Source organism: Megalobrama amblycephala, linkage group LG13 (genome assembly GCF_018812025.1).
Source record: "Megalobrama amblycephala isolate DHTTF-2021 linkage group LG13, ASM1881202v1, whole genome shotgun sequence".
NCBI lineage: Eukaryota > Metazoa > Chordata > Actinopteri > Cypriniformes > Xenocyprididae > Megalobrama > Megalobrama amblycephala.
The window spans coordinates 37,160,350-37,180,184 of NC_063056.1; the positions used below are offsets into that span (position 1 = coordinate 37,160,350).

General features: G+C 36.6%; 1 protein-coding gene and 1 long non-coding RNA gene across 2 annotated transcripts in view; one reads left to right on the forward strand and one right to left on the reverse strand.

Annotated features, from left to right (window-relative positions):
- Positions 1-19,698, forward strand: part of LOC125242845 (collagen alpha-1(XXVIII) chain-like) — a 38,242-nt gene extending 18,544 nt beyond the window's left edge. Inside the window, exons 11-35 of the mRNA XM_048151839.1 lie at positions 3,615-3,668; positions 5,774-5,842; positions 5,998-6,066; positions 6,154-6,222; positions 6,606-6,674; positions 6,759-6,827; positions 7,090-7,158; positions 7,714-7,782; positions 10,197-10,268; positions 10,363-10,431; positions 10,513-10,584; positions 10,690-10,758; positions 12,053-12,121; positions 12,196-12,264; positions 12,408-12,476; positions 12,578-12,646; positions 13,399-13,467; positions 13,572-13,640; positions 14,484-14,564; positions 14,727-14,762; positions 16,936-16,972; positions 17,067-17,621; positions 18,358-18,434; positions 18,966-19,191; positions 19,285-19,698. Of these exons, the coding sequence (XP_048007796.1) occupies positions 3,615-3,668; positions 5,774-5,842; positions 5,998-6,066; positions 6,154-6,222; positions 6,606-6,674; positions 6,759-6,827; positions 7,090-7,158; positions 7,714-7,782; positions 10,197-10,268; positions 10,363-10,431; positions 10,513-10,584; positions 10,690-10,758; positions 12,053-12,121; positions 12,196-12,264; positions 12,408-12,476; positions 12,578-12,646; positions 13,399-13,467; positions 13,572-13,640; positions 14,484-14,564; positions 14,727-14,762; positions 16,936-16,972; positions 17,067-17,621; positions 18,358-18,434; positions 18,966-19,191; positions 19,285-19,457 (2,418 nt within the window). The 3' untranslated portion in view covers positions 19,458-19,698. The remainder of the gene's footprint in view (positions 1-3,614; positions 3,669-5,773; positions 5,843-5,997; positions 6,067-6,153; positions 6,223-6,605; positions 6,675-6,758; positions 6,828-7,089; positions 7,159-7,713; positions 7,783-10,196; positions 10,269-10,362; positions 10,432-10,512; positions 10,585-10,689; positions 10,759-12,052; positions 12,122-12,195; positions 12,265-12,407; positions 12,477-12,577; positions 12,647-13,398; positions 13,468-13,571; positions 13,641-14,483; positions 14,565-14,726; positions 14,763-16,935; positions 16,973-17,066; positions 17,622-18,357; positions 18,435-18,965; positions 19,192-19,284) is intronic.
- Positions 13,645-17,241, reverse strand: LOC125242847. Its single transcript, XR_007178924.1, has 3 exons — positions 17,176-17,241; positions 14,457-14,574; positions 13,645-13,774 (listed from the first exon to the last, which is right to left on the reverse strand). It is a non-coding gene; the product is annotated as an uncharacterized LOC125242847 (long non-coding RNA).
- Positions 19,699-19,835: the final 137 nt, after the last annotated feature.

The following is a 19,835-nucleotide window of genomic DNA, read 5'->3' on the forward strand; positions in this document are numbered from 1 at the left end:
CCCTATATTATTCTGCAGGCACCACTTAGACAGCCAGCCATTGAGTGATGATAGTCTGCTAAGTATAACATCACTCTGACAAACAGGAAGGGGTCCAGAGCAATTACAGTGTCTGACATATTGCTTGCAATTTCACACGCCTCTTTAATGTTAATTTTAGTGATCTCCGACTGGCGAAGTCGAACATCAATTGTGCCGACGTGAATAATAATCTTAGAGTATTTAGAACCTATTTGAAGTTCTAATCGGAACAGAACAGCAGTGTTTTGTCCCGTGACTATGCTGTTTCACAGTCATCCATTTGCCCTGCTGCATGGGCTCTACAGCCGGAACCGAAAAATGTATGGGGTTTGATAAGCTAGTCGCATCCAAAACAGTATCTAAAGCCCTTGCATTCTTACTATCCTCAATTAAATTTTGGATGCGTGTCTCTAATTCTGAGATTTTCTCTGTCAGCCTGACAATTTCCCTGCATTTATGAAATGTGAATCCCTCGTCACTGACAGAGTAACAATAACAGGGGAAGATGACATGACTCACCGTGTTTGTAGACTGATCCAACTCACCACAATTGTTTGATGGACTCGTAGAAAAAGGAGTGGTAGGCACGGATGACAGGTAACTGGCTAGCGAAATGCTAAGGCACTGTGATAGCGATTTAGATTAAAAAATTAAAAGCTAATGACATCAGATTAATGTGATAGGCAATATTAGACAATATTAGATATATGGTGATAATATAAACAACAAGAAATGATAGTAAATAGAGATTCAAAACAAAGATTTACGGGGCTACAGATGCAAACCACTCAGCAGCGAGGCAGACAGGAGCAGCAAAATGATAATTACAAAATATTATCATGTTACTATCATTAGTAACACAGTTTACATTGCAATGCCAAAATGGCAGATATAGCATAAGAGACTGCTTACACAGTAACACATAAAAGCACTTTGAAAAGGTTGGTTGTACCTGTCAGCCAAACAAAACATAAATAAATAAATAAATAAATAAATGAGAAAAACTCTGGTTTGAACATCCAGGAACGCAAGTAAAATGACTTAAAAAATAATTCATGGACGATAAATGCCCTAGTGAAAAAAAAGTATACTAAGTATACTTGCAGCAAGACTAATTATTAGTATATTTCAAGTGTGTTAATGATTAGTTAATTTAAAGTGTGCTATTTTGAAACAACTAATTTTGTACTAAGTATATTTAAGTTGAAATTAAGTAGTATTAAAATACAACTTTAAGTATATTTAGTATACTTATGTGTGCTAAATTGGAACAACTTCAAGTATACTTAGTACACTTTAAGTATATGTCTGTGTAGGGACTAATTACATGCTTGATTAGTGATATTAAAGTGTACTTAAGTTGGGTTATAAGTATACTTTATTTGTGTTAAAAGTATATTGTTTTGTTATAATATACGTTGTATTATAAGTATACTTTTATTTGTGTTATAAGTATACTTTATTTCTGTTATGAGTACACTTTGTGTTATAAGTACACTTTATTTGTGATTTAAGTACATTACAAAATAATTACGAGTGTCTTCAGAAAACACAAGCAATATACACTGAATATATTATTTTACAGGTAATAGTATATACTGTATGCTCAGTACCTTTGGCTTATTCCAAATATTAAACATTACACACTTTGCAGTCAATAACAATACACTTTGTACTTTGTATAATATAGTCAACATTTGAAGCGGATCAAAACCTTTAATCAAAGGTGTCCTAACTTTTTTGATCCACTTCAAATGTTGACTACTGTACTTTGAATTACATAATCTCACACAATACAGTTGTGCTACTATTTAAATACAGTTTAACACATTTTCCCAAAGTTGAATGCATTTGTTTTCAAGGCCATTAAAATAAATAAAATGTAACAACATCACTAATGAAGAGACATATTTCATTGACAAATCCAATGGTTTTTATTTAAACTTAATATAGATTCAGCAAAACTTACCATGTTTTTCATTAAAGAAAAAAAAAAAATATTGGACCATGGTGACCCTCTATACACAAATACAAATTACACATTATATTCCATTTTCTGATGAGCTTCTCATTGTGTCTGATGGCACAATGATGACCGCAGAGACTCGTGAGGAACAGCATCTGTTGACAGAATATACCAAAGATATAAGAAATGTTAAACCCTTTATTCACGTTTACAATAGTCTGTCTAAATCCTACATTGAACCAATACTATTTTTGAACAGTAAATGAGGATTAGCAGCAGGGAACTGTATCAGAATGGCATGTCAAAATTGTTTTCGGTACATAGTCAAGCATAAAACACTTTATGAATTAATATCGCACAGAATACGGGCCGATTTGACCAATCATATGAATGTTTTGGTGCTGCATACAAACATGTGCCATAAACCACCACACAAAAACTCAAAAAGGAGATATCAAGCCGAAATATCGCTCTCTGTTTGTTAAAGAAAAGAAAATAAAGTTTGTTAACTGGTAGACTACAACTCACCTCCCAATAGCAGCACTTTTCTCCGGTTCTTTCAGGATCGCGTAGGCCATTAGATTAGCCGGTTGTCGTCGCCATCACGGTCAGTCTGCTATGTCACTTGATTGAACTGGTCAGAATCCCCAAGATTGAGCGATGTATTGCGCTTTCAGTGTTTTATTAAATAAATTATACATTGCGACAATATACTTCACCTGAGCGAGGGGATTCAGACGACGACCGTGACGTCAGCAGCTCTGATTGGCTGAAGGCAGTGAGCAACAAAATCTGATTGGTCACAGACCAAGTTGAAGAGACATTTGAATTCCGATAAGTTTAACCACTCAACATATTTTTTCGCTTTACTTGTGCTGCTGGTGTGTTGTTTAATATAAATTTGTGCGTACAATTGTAAAATGATTCTGCCAGTGTTTTTTAGAAAATATACTAAAGTACAATTATTTTAAAGTGTGTTAAAAGTTGCATTGTGAAAATATGATACTAATATACTTTTTATATATTTAATGATAGTACATTTTTTGTTAGTATATTTGCAGTGAACTATAGAAAAAGGGAATATATTTAAAATACAATAAAGTATACTTTTTTTTCACTAGGGTGGATTTAGAAATTTTACAAAACTTGCAGTATTCCTGTTGTGAAAATTTGTCCTGTTGTGTAAAATGCTTTAAATTGCCATATTACCTGAATTTACTGAAATTCGCTGAATTTATTGAAACTGTTATGAATTAAAATCACTGAAAATGGCCTGGATATTGACCACTACAATACAATATGCAATGTATTATTTATTTCTAAACACCATTTTCAAAATAAATTTAATTTCAGTATCTAAGACGTGCTAACACATTACAGGTATGTTTATTATTTTTTTTTTTAAAAAGCCCATAAAATAGTACTGCAAATGTAAAGCAAGATTTACCATAATCTGACATCTCAACCATACAGTTGAGTTTTATATCTTTTAGATAAAAACTTAAATTTTGACAAAAAACAACTTGAGGTCATTTTTTATATGTCCAAAAATAAGAATTTTAAGAAAATATTTTTTTCATTAGCTAGTTGAAGGATTAACATGTTTCCTCTTTATTTTACCATGCAGGGTCTGAAAGGGCCTCCAGGAGACCAGGGGCATGAGGGTCAAGCAGGACCCAAAGTATGATCATATCATCCATTTCTTTGCCAGTGAAATGACTGTGATTGACATTTTTGATATTTTAAATATAGACAGATGTCTGGGTAATAAAGAACTGACATTTTAGGGATGTTTCCATATCAGTTTAAATGCAGATTTTGCCTCTCATGTTTGGTCAGGAAGTTTTAACAAAGAGTGCTTTGAAAATTATACAAATATATAATAGCACATTAAAATTCAAAACCCCCTAAACCGCTAGACACAAGGGGTGCCTTTATGCTCTGTAAATGTCATTTGGAACATACAAACCTGATTCCAAAAAAGTTGGGACACTGTACAAATTGTGAATAAAAACAGAATGCAATGATGTGGAAGTTTCAAACTTCAACATTTTATTCAGAATACAACACAGATGACATATCAAATGTTTAAACTGAGAAAATGTATCATTTTAAGGGAAAAATAAGTTGATTTTAAATTTCATGGCATCAACACATCTCAAAAAAGTTGGGACAAGGCCATGTTTACCACTGTGTGGCATTCCCTCTTCTTTTTATAGCAGTCTGCAAACGTCTGGGGACTGAGGAGACAAGTTGCTCAAGTTTAGGAATAGGAATGTTGTCCCATTCTTGTTCTACTTGCTCAGCTGTTTTAGGTCTTCTTTGTCGCATCTTCCTCTTTATGATGCGCCAAATGTTTTTTATGTGTGAAAGATCTGGACTGCAGGCTGGCCATTTCAGTACCCGGATCCTTCTTCTACGCAGCCATGTTGTTGTAATTGATGCAGTATGTGGTCTGGCATTGTCATGTTGGAAAATGCAAGGTCTTCCCTGAAAGAGACGATGTCTGGATGGGAGCATATGGTGTTCTAGAACTTGGATATACCTTTCAGCATTGATGGTGCCTTTCCAGATGTGTAAGCTGCCCATGCCACATGCACTCATGCAACCCCATACCATCACAGATGCAGGCTTCTGAACTGAGCTCTGATAACAACTTGGGTTGTCCTTGTCCTCTTTAGTCTGGATGACATGGTGTCCCAGTTTTCCAAAAAGAACTTCAAATTTTGATTCGTCTGACCACAGAACAGTTTTCCACTTTGCTACAGTCCATTTTAAATGAGCCTTGGCCCAGAGAAAATGCCTGCACTTCTGGATCATGTTTAGATATGGCTTCTTTTTTAACCTATAGAGTTTTAGCTGGCAACGGTGAATGGCACGGTGGATTGTGTTCACTGACAATGTTTTCTGGAAGTATTCCTGAGCCCATGTTGTGATTTCCATTACAGTAGCATTCCTGTATGTGATGCAGTGCCGTCTAAGGGCCCTAAGATCACGGGCATCCAGTATGGTTTTCTGGCCTTGACCCTTATGCACAGAGATTGTTCCAGATTCTCTGAATCTTTGGACGATATTATGCACTGTAGATGATAACAACTTCAAACTCTTTGCAATTTTTCTCTGAGAAACTCCTTTCTGATATTGCTCCACTATTTTTCGCCGCAGCATTGGGGGAATTGGTGATCCACTGCCCATCTTGACTTCTGAGAGACACTGCCACTCTGAGAGGCTCTTTTTATATCCAATCATGTTGCCAATTGACCTAATAAGTTGCAACTTGGTCCTCCAGCTGTTCCTTATATGTACATTTAACTTTTCCAGCCTCTTATTGCTACCTGTCCCAACTTTTTTGGAATGTGTAGCTCTCATGAAATCCAAAATGAGCCAATATTTGGCATGACATTTCAAAATGTCTCACTTTCAACATTTGATATGTTATCTATATTCTATTGTGAATAAAATATAAGTTTATGAGATTTGTAAATTATTCCTTTTTTATTCACAATTTGTACAGTGTCCCAACTTTTGGAATCGGGTTTTGTACATGAGAGACTGCGTTGGGTGATCAAAATGTGTACTGAACCCTTTCACCATACCTCCCGCCTCATATCTCATACCAGTAGGATGTTGTTAATACTACAACAAAAGTTGCATTGCGACATGCATCCAAGATGAATGAGGTTTACGGTATTTAACAACAAATATATCATCTTTAAATTTATGTGAACTTTAAATTTATGTGGAGATGATGTCCAAATGAATCACTCACCTACATTTTATTTCTAGGGGGATCGAGGGCCGGTTGGTGTGTCTGGCCCACCAGGAGATAATGGAATTGGATTATCTGGTTCAAAGGTAAACAGCTGGTTGTTCTCAACAAGACTTAGTTCATATTAGACAAAAAAAAAAAAGTAAGTAAGTAATTTGATGTTCTTGTTCATCACAATGTAAGCACCTACATGCATGTATTTTATTCAATCTTAAAGTTATTTGAGGTGTGATTGTTTTAGGGTGACAAAGGAAACCCAGGAAGACCAGGTCCTCTAGGTCTAGTTGGTCCAGGTCAGCCAGGTCTACCTGTAAGTATAAACAGCCTTTTGTATGACTTTAAAACATGCATCTACTGTATAGATTATAATGAGATAATGATACATGCATCAATGAAGGGTCCTCCAGGTTTACCAGGATCACAGGGGAACCCAGGAGCTCCAGGTGAGGGACTTCCTGGCCCAAAGGTGAGCAGATACACTTGCGGTTCCTGCTTCTCTTTTTAGGTCATTCCCTTTTCAATGGGCTCTCTGTCCTTTTCTGAAAGAAAACTCACCCTCGCATTGTTCCAAACCCATAAGTCGTTCTTTCTTCTGTGAAAAACAAATGGAGATGTTTAGCAGGATGTCCTGTCCTGCTCTTTCCGAAACAGTGAAATTTTGGATAAAAGAAAAAAAATTCCATTGATGTTAAAGGTTCTTCTTGGATTCTTAGACTTCAGTAAAGAACCTTTATTTTTAAGAGTACACACTGAAAATCATCTCAAATCAATGCATACCTCCTTTAATGGTTGTGTAAATAAAGACATTAAAAATATCACTTTTTAATCTGTTTTGTGTTTGTGTCTTAGGGTGATCGTGGCAATATCGGCCCTACTGGTGGACGTGGACCCCCAGGTTATGGAGTCAAAGGTGAAAAGGTATGTTGCAGTTGTGTGAGATTTTAGTTGGCCCTATAAATGGCCATTTTGCATTAAATTAAGCCCCTGTATCCATCCTTTTAGGGCAATGCGGGACCTCCTGGATCACCTGGACTAGTAGGAATGCCTGGCAGGGGAATTCAAGGAGAGAAAGTATTTTATGTTATTTTTATGGTTTAGCATTTTTATGCCAATATTTCTGTACTAGTGGTGCTAGTTAAGGCAAGCTTCATGTTCTCACATACATGCATATAGTGTTAGTGATTTAAACAATAACCCTAAGTAATAAACACTGTTTGTGCTATATTCATAAACAATATGATTCCTCAAATCATGCAGCGTGTTGAGGAGTGTGCTATTACTTTTCAAAACAATTGGAAACATTTAATGGTCACTTCCATCTTAATATCTAAAGGGGATTCAGGGACCAGCTGGTCCTCCTGGTCAGAGAGGAAATCCTGGGATAGGACTCATGGGTCCAAAGGTAACTTCTATAGGTTTTTTTTTTTTTTTTTTTCCCCGAAATAGTTTTATTCAGCAAGGATGCATTAAATTGATCAAAAGTGAGAGTAAAGACATTTACATTGTTACAAAAAATTCTATTTCAAATAAATGCTGTTCTTTTGGTTCTTTAAAAAAAAATCCTAAAAAAAAAACATGATTTTTACAAAAATATGAAGCAACACAACTGTTTTCAACATTGATAATAATAAGAAATGTTTGATGAGCATTAAATCATCATATTAGAATGATTTCTGAAGTATCATGTGACACTGAAGACTGGAGTAATGATGCTGAAAATTCAGCTTTGATCACAGAAATAAATTACATTTTAAAATATATTAAAATAGAAAACAGTTATTTGAAATTTAAATAATATTTCATAATACTTTTTACTGTATTTTTGATCAAATAAATGCAGCCTTGGTGAGCAAAAGAGACTTCTGTCAAAAATAAAAATAACAACAACATAAATCTTACCAATCGCAAACTTTTGAGCTATATCTAAACACTGTGTTTTCTTTTTGTTTGCTCTCAGGGAGAACAGGGATTCCCTGGAGATCCTGGAGCCACTGGAGAAAGAGGAATTGGAGAACCAGGACCCAAAGTAGGTTGTCGTTTCAACTAAACTGTTAAGATGATGATACACATGACAACTTTTTAAGCAATGTTGCTGGGCAACCTGTTGAGACACAGGGCGACTAATTAGGGCAACAGACTGTTCGCAGCAACCAATCAGAGAGGAGCAAATCTAAACTCCGTAAACATCATACTAATAAACAATACTATGTACAGAAAAGCAGTTGAGCCCAGTATTTGAACGCAACGCGTTTAATTTCACATTTTAAGCGTTTTCCTCCAATAGAAAACCTTTATAAAGAAAAAGCTTAACGTCGCTTAATGTAGCCTACTACATGATATTAAAAGATCAAATTCTGCACAAACCAATTTTTCTGTATAGTATGCTTTATTAGTATAGTGTTTACTAAGTTTGGTCTTTTAATGTCACTGTCCTAGTACATAAACCACGTTAAGCGTTTTCTTTATGGGAGGAAAATGTTTAATTAAACGTGTTGCGTTCATATTGTGTGGTGTTTACTAAGTTTGGTTTGTTAATAACTGTCTTAGTAAATTAAGCCGCGTTAAGATTTTTTAAGTTAAGCTTTTTCAGGATAAGCGTTTTCACATTTAGTGTTTTAGAAGGTCCCGCACCTCACGGGAGGTAACAGTCATTTATGAGAAAGAGGTGGATGCAAATCTCTGCAGGTAGCCTACAATATCTGTTCTGCTGAATTATTTATCACCATTAAAGGTACAGGTTGTAGGACCTGCCACTAGAGGGCGCACTACCAAAACAATAACAATCACTTGGTTTGATGACGTCATGCTATATTGCAATACAATACAGCAAATATAGTTTGACAGTAAATTATCAAATTAATTGATTACTGTTTAGTCAGATGATATGAAAACAATTACCACTTGTTCAACAAATATATACACTCGTGTACATTCAAACACAATAATTGGGCATACATAGCAAACACGAGTTCAACGATTTGCGCGAGTAGATTACATACAAAGTCAATGCGAAGACGCGATCAGACTATGGCGTCCTCGCGCGGGTCTAGAGACGCGACGCCCCGCGTTTGGTGTGTATGCCCCATAATACTAATCGTGTTGATCGTTATAATGGCATACGTTTTCTGTAAAGATACGAATCAAAAGAGCTCAACTGTCGAGTAAAACACAAGCGAGATCGGCATCTCTTTCTAGGTGAAGTTTGTCGCGAAGCTCTCTCCATCTAGAAAATGCAACACCGATATTTATCCTCACTCTTTCTCTCCTCTTGTCCCAAACTCTTCTTGGGTCGTTTGGTTGGCCCGTACGCTTACGTTTACGGGAGCTGTCCTTGTCGACAGAACCAGCGGCAGATGGTAAACAGTAATTATGTTCCATAAATAAGTAACACAATCCACCATAAAACGTGCAAGAAGTAAATAAGGAACTGCTTGAAGCAAGCTAGTGGTTTGCTGGACGCTAGACACTACTTCCGCATTTGTCCACGACACTGTTGTCATGTGGTTTCTACGTCAGTAAAGGCGGTAACAAAGGGTAACTGATGTCATTGACAGGCGACTGCACTGTTTAGAATGGGAATTTTCTCATGATTTACAAGTAGTTGAAAACATTAGATATATTGTTAGTAATCAGCTGGACAAAATATATAACACTAGCCTAGTGGTTTTTGGATATTTTACTGCAAATATCTTACAAATTGTACCTTTAATGAACCCCACAAAGAATATTATATCGTTTTTAAACAGTACTTGGAGGTGCATGCAATTCTTGGCATACGTTATGCAGAACCTGTAGAAGATAGTAAAGTTAATCAACCTTTGTAGTTAATGTAGATTTCGCATTGTCAATTGCCATTTCAGAGTTGGATCTGTTTGTTTGCATATTATTATAACATTATGTAAAACATTAGAGCACAACAACAGTTGACTAGGCTTCCAAACTTACTTGGAAATTGACCAAGTAAGTTTGCTAATTATAAAAACCTGACATACCCTCTAAATTTATGTACTTACCTGGTTTTGTTGGTTGTTGAGCCTTTCTATCCTAAATGTTTACAAGGCTATGTCACGACCTGCCACATTTGAAAGAAATTTGATTCTGTAAACATTCACTCTCCTTTTCTTCGCTCCACTGCCACTGAGTGGCCGCCGTCTTGTTTGAATTTTTTCTGAAATCTCCAAGCCGGTCACATGATCAGCTGCTAGATTTCTGATTAGAGGATCTCAAAAAATTGCCCATGATAGATCTAAAGTATCCAGATATAAATTTATTGCTCATTCTCAATGGGAAAGTGCCCAAGCAACATTGCATGGCAAGACTGCCGGGCAACATTGCTCATAAAGTTGCCCTGTGTATCATCACCTTTAGACATGATCTGAAAGAACAGAATAAATTATCAAATAATGAAATCAGAGTTGTGTTTATGGGTTGATGCCGTAGGGAGAACCTGGATTCCAAGGTTTACCAGGTAAACAAGGTGAACCAGGAGAAGATGGAGCCATGGGACCAAAGGTGCTCTTAATAGCATGTTAGTGATGGATAGCATTACATCCAAAACTTTCAGGCATATCTTATAATATACTATATGATTTCTTGTTGACTTTAGGGTGATTTAGGCCTACCAGGGTCCAAAGGACAAGACGGACCTCCTGGAAGAGGCCTACCAGGAGAGAAGGTGCCATGCCTACTAAAATTATTATATTAAAAATATATATAGAACAGTATGTGTTAAAGAGGTTGTATCTTCCTTCAATAGGGGGATCGAGGGGACAGGGGCTCCAGAGGCCAACCAGGACCATTGGGACCAGCTGGGCCAATAGGGGCAAAGGTGAAAACAACTCATTCAACATCTTCATCTCAGCAAACACAAAATACTCAAGAAAAGCCCTATGTCTCTGTCACTGCTGCTAACAGTGTCTTTCATTTAAAATAGGGAAACCCAGGAAATGTTGGACTTCCAGGTGTTCCTGGGCCTTCAGGAAGAGGCATACCAGGAGCTAAGGTACATTAAAAATGTTCTGGATTCAACACAAGCTTTATCAATAAAATAAAAAGCAAAAATCATGGTCACACTAGCCGGGTTTCCATTACAGATTTGCTCAAAACTTTTGCAACATTTTCTAAATGTCAATAAAAAACTATTGCGAAATGACAGCATTTCCATTAACCGATGTGTTGCGACTAAAATGTAATTTTTTCCTACTGCAATATGTCATTCCAAAAATCATGGCAATAGATGTTAGTAGGTTTAAGAATATCGCAGCCACTGCACTAGCCATTATTTTATTTGAAGGAGACGTAGACATGTTATCTAAGCATTAATGGCAAGGAAAGCCCCTTATACGGCCATGTATGAGGAGTTTCTGGTTGTTTAATTGTAGCATTCCAGTATACCCATTTCTTTTGTCTTTTATGAGTTTAATAAAGAACTCTGTCTCATCTTCTGTCCAAACATACCACACCATCTTTAAAGAATGATTGACTTTTATGTACGCCAGGTGACCTGTAAATGCGGAAAAACTGTTTCTATTGCAGTTTTGCGAGATTTTCCTTTTTCAAATTGCCTGAAAAACCACCTCATGCAAGTGTTAAAACATTTTTGCAAAATATGGGAGTTTTTGCTAAATTTATATGATTCCATTGGCTATATTTTCAATTCGCAATTTCAATTTGCGCAATTTGAAAGGTAATGAAAACGCAGTTAGTAAGACACTTACAATGGACGGTGAATGTGATTTCACCAAGTAGAACATGTTCCTGGAACAACATCCAATCAACCAATGAGATTTGACAGGTTTACAGTTTATGTCAAATTTAGGCATACAACAAGGGTTAGGGGTTTCTATAACATTCTTATTCACCTATCATTTCCCTCTGATTTTAGGGATAAGTTATGGGTAGGGTTAGGGGTAGGGATTGGGTTAGGACAGGAATGTTTTTCCAGGATCAACAAACGATGTTGATCCAGGAAAGCGTCTTACATGGCAAAATCAAGGTGACTTACAATAGACGTACACATGGTACAAGAAGTAAACATTAAAACACCTAGAAAATTGTTCCACCCCAAAAAGATAATACTTAATAATAAACAATTGCAATTATTGAATAATTCATGAAAATAAACAAAAATGTTTTCTGCTTTTAAACCCTCTGGAACAAATGTCAATATACTTCCATTCTAAGTTCTTGCTTAAAAAGACATTCATTGATACATTTTTCTTGTAGCTCAATTTTTTTGGAGCCACTGTATGTTTACCCACATCAGGAGATCTCATACCATGTTCATCTTGCTGTAGGGAGATCCAGGGCCAGTTGGTCCACCAGGACCTGCTGGAGAACCAGAGATGGGTATTGCAGGGCCGAAGGTAAGAGTGACTTCCCAGCAGAAACCTACAACTGTGCTTTTGTGATTGAGATCATCCATTTTGTCTGTCTTTAGGGTGAAATGGGGTTACAAGGACCTGTTGGACCACCAGGGCTGAAGGGAGAAGGCTATCCTGGCCCACCTGTAATTATTTGTAACATTACAAAGAACATTATTCATGCAACTCATAGTTACATTCGTACAGTATGTATTTAATCTGACATACCAAATGCAATTATAATATTATATTATAATATATACATATGTGTTGCTCATGTGATCTACAGGGGCCACCAGGTCTTCCAGGTCTTACAGGAGAGACTGGGCCAGAGGGTACAGGTTTACCTGGACCAAAGGTAAGATGATTGCATCCCTCTCAGTTTCTTCAGAAAATGTACAAATTTGAATTATTAAAAAAAATGTTATTCTATTAGAGCATTGATATTTTCTGTCACAGGGGGATCGAGGCCCTCCAGGTCCCGCAGGGCCTGCTGGAGCACCAGGTCTTGGGCAGGTGGGCCCAAAGGTGGGAAATATATTTCAAACTACATAAAGTGTATGTAGAATACATTAGTCTTGCTTCAGACTTACAGCAGAAAGTCTGGACTCCATAGCAGTTTTCATTGGCCAAGGATTGCCCAAGAGGACATCTGACTGACATGTAAAGCAACAAATCACATGTTGTGCAGTTCAGCGTCATGTTTAGGGGCGTGAAAATGTAAAGTTATACAGGCATGCAATTCGTTCAAGAGTTTTTGCAAGTTTACTGCAACAATGGTCCTTCACACACTTTTGAAAATACAGCATTTAGCAGATCATGGTAAGCGCTCACAAGCTATGTTTCCATCCAAAGTTTGAAAATTTGGAATATCGCATAAACATTTGCGAATAAAGCACTGTTTCCATCCAGTGAGTTGAAGAGAACAAAATCGTCACTTCCTGATAAACTGTTGCTGAATATCACTAAGAAAAATGGAAGTTGCTGTAGTAGAAGACACTGTAAATTACTATAATAATTTACTTGTATAATAAATTTCTTGCACCTCAGAGTGTGCAGATGAAATGCAATGTCATGTTATCTTGCATTCAGAGATGCCTGTTGTTTGTGAACGCAATCGTCAGAATAGCCACTTCTGGGAGGGAATTATACCAAACCACTTTAACGACAGACTTTGCTCAGGCATTACAGAATGACCAAAACAGTGTGATGACCAAAACATGTGATTCTGTTCAGATTAGCCTGTTCCGGTTTGCTTAGAAGTGTTTTGTGGTCTGCAGGGCTCCATTGGTCAGACTGGTCCAGCTGGTCCTCCAGGATTACCAGGAGAGGGCATACAAGGACCAAAGGTAACAGGAATCTGAGTAATATCAACAGGATACAGTATTCCTGAACACACAGTTGTCAAATACTGAACTGAAAATTCACATGCACTTTATTCTGTTTTGTACAGGGTGATTCTGGATATCAGGGTAAACAGGGGCCAAGAGGGTCTCCTGGCGAGGGTCTGCCAGGACTGAAGGTGAGGAGACTCTTATAGCCACTGTCATGCATTCATATTTTGTAAAGTTTGCATTAAAGGAATCCTTCAACCAAAATGAAAAATATCATCATTTACTCACCCTCAGGTTGTTCCAAACTTGCATGACTTATCTTCTGTCAAACACAAAATACTCATTTCCCCAAACTCCAAATATCACACTTTTACATGCATTTTTTTTTAAAAAGTGTCTATTTACACAAAGTGCAAATAGCGTCCCTTGTTGTTTATTTACGCTGTTTACACTAGCTCTACCCAGAAAGTTTAAAAAAAAAACATGCATAATTCAACATCTTCAGTGGCACAGCAGTTGCGAGTAATACTCGCAAACCTGGCTTTTAATGCGATCAATGCAGGTTCGAATCCCCCTTTTGCCAATAAAAATGAAAATAATGTTCTAAAAGTAAAAAAATAAACTGCGAACGAGTATTTAATAATATTAAGGTGTAGGGAGGGTTTTTATTCTCCCAATAAGGCAGCATCAATTTAATAATTTTAATAAATATAATCATTTACACTCTATGATATTATTGCATCCTGTTAATGTACAAAAATACTGAGGTGCAAATAGTATCTGACAATATAAAGTATAGATAGCATCTAATTACTATTTACTCTATTGCAAAGAACTGATAGTTTTACATGGTGTAAATAAAATCTATTGCTATTTTCACCTAGGGTAAATAGCATATTGCTAAGAAAATGCTGCTATTTTCACTTCGTGTAAATAGCCGCTGCCTTAAAAAAAATGGTACATCAATGTTTAAAAAAAAACGTGATCACAGATGTGAACTTCACCTTTGTGATGAACTGCTCTGTTTGTAGGGGGATCGCGGGTTACCAGGAGCACAAGGACGCAAAGGGGACAGAGGAAGCCCGGGAGAACCAGGAGTTACAGGACCCCCGGTGAGAAGAACTGAGAAGGAAATTTAGATTAGTTGAAAAACTTCTCATGCTATACTTGCTTTTTAATCATTGAGCACCATGATAGTTGACAACACTATAATCAACATCTCTATATTTAACTACATTTAACACACTGAACATTGCGTCTTTTTACAATTACAGGGTAATTCAGGAACAAAAGGAGATCCTGGTCTGATGGTATGTGCACAAATGAAAGAATTAATTTTCTACATTGTCATTAAAGGTCCAAAACTTTTTAAAGTAATTTATTCCAATGTAAAAAGGTTTTGAACCTAGAGAAATTACCATTTTAAACTGTGATATGTTATATTGCTGTTAATGACCTCAAGTAATATTTTCTTGTAAAACATCCTCTAAAAATATATAAATACATAAAAAAATAAAAATAAAATAATAAAAAAAAGTTAAGTTATTTACAACTTTGTAAAAACATTTTACAGTGTGTATTTAATGTACAGAACATTTTAATATTGTGCATGGTACTCATGTCTACAAAGTGCTAGTCATACAATTAGAATATCATCAAAAAGTTGATTTATTTCACTAATTCCGTTCAAAAAGTGAAACTTGTATATTATATTCATTCATTACACACAGACTTATATATTTCAAATCTTTATTTCTTTTAATTTTGATGATTATAACTGACAACTAAGGAAAATCCCAAATTCAGTATCTCAGAAAATTAGAATATTGTGAAAAGGTTCAATATTGAAGACACCTGGCGCCACACTCTAATCAGCTAATTAACTCAAAACACCTGCAAAGGCCTTTAAATGGTCTCTCAGTCTAGTTCTGTAGGCTACACAATCATGGGGAAGACTGCTGACTTGACAGTTGTCCAAAAGACGATCATTGACACCTTGCACAAGGAGGGCAAGACACAAAAGGTCATTGCAAAAGAGGCTGGCTGTTCACAGAGCTCTGTGTCCAAGCACATTAATAGAGAGGCGAAGGGAAGGAAAAGATGTGGTAGAAAAAAAGTGTACAAGCAATAGGGATAACCGCACCCTGGAGAGGATTGTGAAACAAAACCCATTCAAAAATGTGGGGGAGATTCACAAAGAGTGGACTGCAGCTGGAGTCAGTGCTTCAAGAACCACTACGCACAGACGTATGCAAGACATGGTTTCAGCTGTCGCATTCCTTGTGTCAAGCCACTCTTGAACAACAGACAGCGTCAGAAGCGTCTCACCTGGGCTAAAGAAAAAAGGACTGGAATGCTGCTGAGTGGTCCAAAGTTATGTTCTCTGATGAAAGTAAATTTTGAATTTCCTTTGGAAATCAGGGTCCCAGAGTCTGGAGGAAGAGAGGAGAGGCACACAATCCACGTTGCTTGAGGTCCAGTGTAAAGTTTCCACAGTCAGTGATGGTTTGGGGTGCCATGTCATCTGCTGGTTTTGGTCCACTGTGTTTTCTGAGGTCCAAGATCAACGCAGCCGTATACCAGGAAATTTTAGAGCACTTCATGCTTCCTGCTGCTGGCACAGGACTTGGCATCTGCACACAGTGCCAAAGCTACCAGTACCTGGTTTAAGGACCATGGTATCCCTGTTCTTAATTGGCCAGCAAACTCACCTGACCTTAACCCCATAGAAAATCTATGGGGTATTGTGAAGAGGAAGATGCAATATGCCAGACCCAACAATCCAGAAGAGCTGAAGGCCACTATCAGAGCAACCTGGGCTCTCATAACACCTGAGCAGTGCCACAGACTGATCGACTCCATGCCACGCCGCATTGCTGCAGTAATTCAGGCAAAAGGAGCCCCAACTAAGTATTGAGTGCTGTACATGCTCATACTTTTCATGTTCATACTTTTCAGTTGGCCAAGATTTCTAAAAATCCTTTCTTTGTATTGGTCTTGAGTAATATTCAAATTTTCTGAGATACTGAATTTGGGATTTTCCTTAGTTGTCAGTTATAGTCATCAAAATTAAAAGAAATAAACATTTGAAATATATCAGTCTGTGTGTAATGAATGAATATAATATACAAGTTTCACTTTTTGAATGGAATTAGTGAAATAAATCAACTTTTTGATGATATTCTAATTATATGACCAGCACCTGTATATATTTGAAATTAAGCTGAAATAACACTATTAGATAAAACATAAATGAAAAAATGTAAAAGAATATCTGCAAGCAGCAATTATCAGGGTTCAAGCACTTTAAGCCCTTTAAGCACATGCGTAAAAAGCTATTATGTTTTAATTAGAAAGCCTGTAAACATCTTGATCATAGAACACTTTTAGAGGGAAATTTTAACAATTACAATAAGGTTTCAGTGCTATGCACTTGAACCCTAAAAAAAATTAACTCAGTAAAAAGATTTATGTATTTTGCAGAGAGAGGAAATAATCACTCTAATCAGATCTATTTGTGGTAAGTAATCAAATTGCAGATCTATTTCTAAATTTGAGTGCTTTGTGATGAATTACATCAAAACTGAAGTGGATGATTTATTCTGGATTCTCAGGTTGTGGCCGGAGATGCAGAGTAAAACCTCTTGAGCTGGTGTTTGTGATTGACAGCTCTGAGAGCGTCGGCCCAGAAAACTTTGAAGTCTTTAAAGACTTTGTGAATACCTTGATCGACCACGTGTCAGTCAGTCCAGAGGTGACGCGTGTAGGGGTCGTTCTCTACAGCCACATTAACCTGGTGGTCACAAGCATACAAGACAGGTTAACTAGTGATGAAGTGAAAGAAGCTGTGCGCAGGATGCCCTATATTGGAGAGGGCACTTACACAGGAAGTGGTATCAGAAAGACCAATGAGATCTTCCGCTTTGCTCGCCCTGGTGTGGAGAAAGTGGCGGTGGTTATTACGGATGGCCAGACGGATCATCGTGACACAGTGAAGCTGGCAGATGCGGTCAAAGAGGCTCATTCAGCCAATATCACCATGTTCGCTATAGGGGTGGTGAATCAAAGTGACCCGATCTATGATGATTTTAAGGAGGAGCTGAAGTCAATAGCATCCCCGCCCACTGAGGAGCATGTGTTTTCCATAGAAGACTTCAGAATGCTTCCTGGTATGTCACAATGCATTCATTTCACACAATTAAATGGATAGTTCACCCAAAAATAAAATGTACCCTAACTCTGCCCACCAATGTCTAGTTGGGCCAGACCAAAAAAAAACTGTAAATTTTAACTTTTAACTAAGAAAGAACGGTAACCTCTGACACGATCGACCCGAGTTCGAATCTGCCTTTTTCCAAACTCATTCTTCTCGCATTACATATAAGCTCAGAGTAGCCTTTTTTTAAAATAAAATGAAGAAAATATTAGAGTGTATATCATGTGGTGAATGTGATTTCACCAAGTACAACTTGTTCCTGGATATACATCTTTGTTGTCCCTGGAACAACATTTCAATCAACCAATCAGTTTTGAGGGACAAGTTTATGTCAAGTTTAGGCTTACAGCCAGGGTTGCTTCTACATCAGTGTTATTCGCCTATCTTTTACCTCTGATTTTAGAGGTAGGTATAGGGTTAGGACTAAATTTTCAGATAGGAATGTCAACAACATGTTGATTCAGGAACATGACTTACTTGGCAAAATTAATATACATATATCTGTGTGGTTGATTAAATGCTGACAGATTTTTTTTTTTTTTGTGAACAATCCCATTAAAGGGCTTTATATTTGTGTTTGTGTTTATCCAAAGCAAATTTGAGTTCACTAGGAATCAAATCCTTGACCTCATCAGAGCTACAGGATCATCTACATTAATTAAATTCATGTTTTCTGTCTCTGTGTCTAGAAGTGGAGAGTAAATTGCTCCAAAAGCTCTGTGAGAACTTTGATGGATCAATATCCAGCACTACCTCCAGCTCCAAGGTAGAGTGACACACACTTCAGTCAAAAAGGCCATTAGTTAAAAACTCACGATGCATCTAAAGCCGCCATATTTGATTAGAGAGCAGCATATTTGATCTGAAAAATACAGTGTTTGATGAGAAATAAAATGTTAACAAAAATGTCACACTGCAGGACATTTATTATGCTATTTATGTTTGTTTTTATCATCATGTTATATTATTATTAAAATTTGAAATAGCAGAATCTTTTAATTAAACCATGAAAAAAGTACATAAACTTACATCAGTATGACATTTTATTATTTATTTATTATATTTTCTTATTATTATAATGCATGCAATTTTTATGACTTTATAGTAATTTAGAGACAACATTTGGAATATATATATTTTTAATAATTTGTTAAACTGCAAGACAATATTAGTGGACAAAAAAAAAGGAGATTGAAACTTGAAGCTAAAATCAAAACAGTTTGATTTTTGATGATCACTATTATTATCTAAGTACTCTTGTTATGAAGAGATATTAATATTACACTAAATCAATCAGCCAGATGACCTTGAAGACTTTGGCGTGTCCCCCTACTATGATCCTAAATCAGATGACACGGACATTATCGGCACCGTTACACCATATTTGGACAGAGATGAACTGAACCTCCTCCCAGATTTCCCTTTCACGCCTTTGGACCGGCTGAATCAGGGCACATACAGGACTGCCCCAACACCCAGACCAACTGACCCGTCGCTGCTCGTACAGAATGATTTTACCGCAGGTAAACGCACATACAGCCGTTCAAAAGTGATACAATAATAGCAATTCTGTAAACAAAAGAACAACCTTAATCTTTCTATTTTCTCTCTCTCAGAAGAGGGGTGCCTAGAGCCTCTGGATCCTGGTCCATGTCGAGAGTATGTTGTTAAATGGTATTTTGATCCTAAGGCCAATTCATGTGCTCAGTTCTGGTTTGGAGGTTGCAATGGCAACAAAAACCGATTTGATAGTGAACAGACCTGCAGAAAATCCTGTGTGAAAATGTAAGTCTTATTATTAAAGCACTAAAACTGATGCAAAAAGATGGGATACTAAAAAAAGAGAGAAAGAAATAAAACTAATGGACCATTTAGTATTTAAAAATAACTTTTAATATTTAACTATGAACATTTTAAATAACTAAACTGCTCAAAAGAACTTCCAAGTATTTAATTAATAAATCCATGTATTTGCATATATAATGGCCACAAAAATATTTGTCACAGTTAAAATGTCAACTGCATTATATAGCAAAATATCAAACAGTGTCTTTCATTTTAAATAAATATAGAAGACATGGCTCAGAAAAATGAAAAGTTTGATATATGTTGTCATCTAATGCAGTGCCATTCAGACATTATTTTGAGCAAACCAACAAAAAACTCT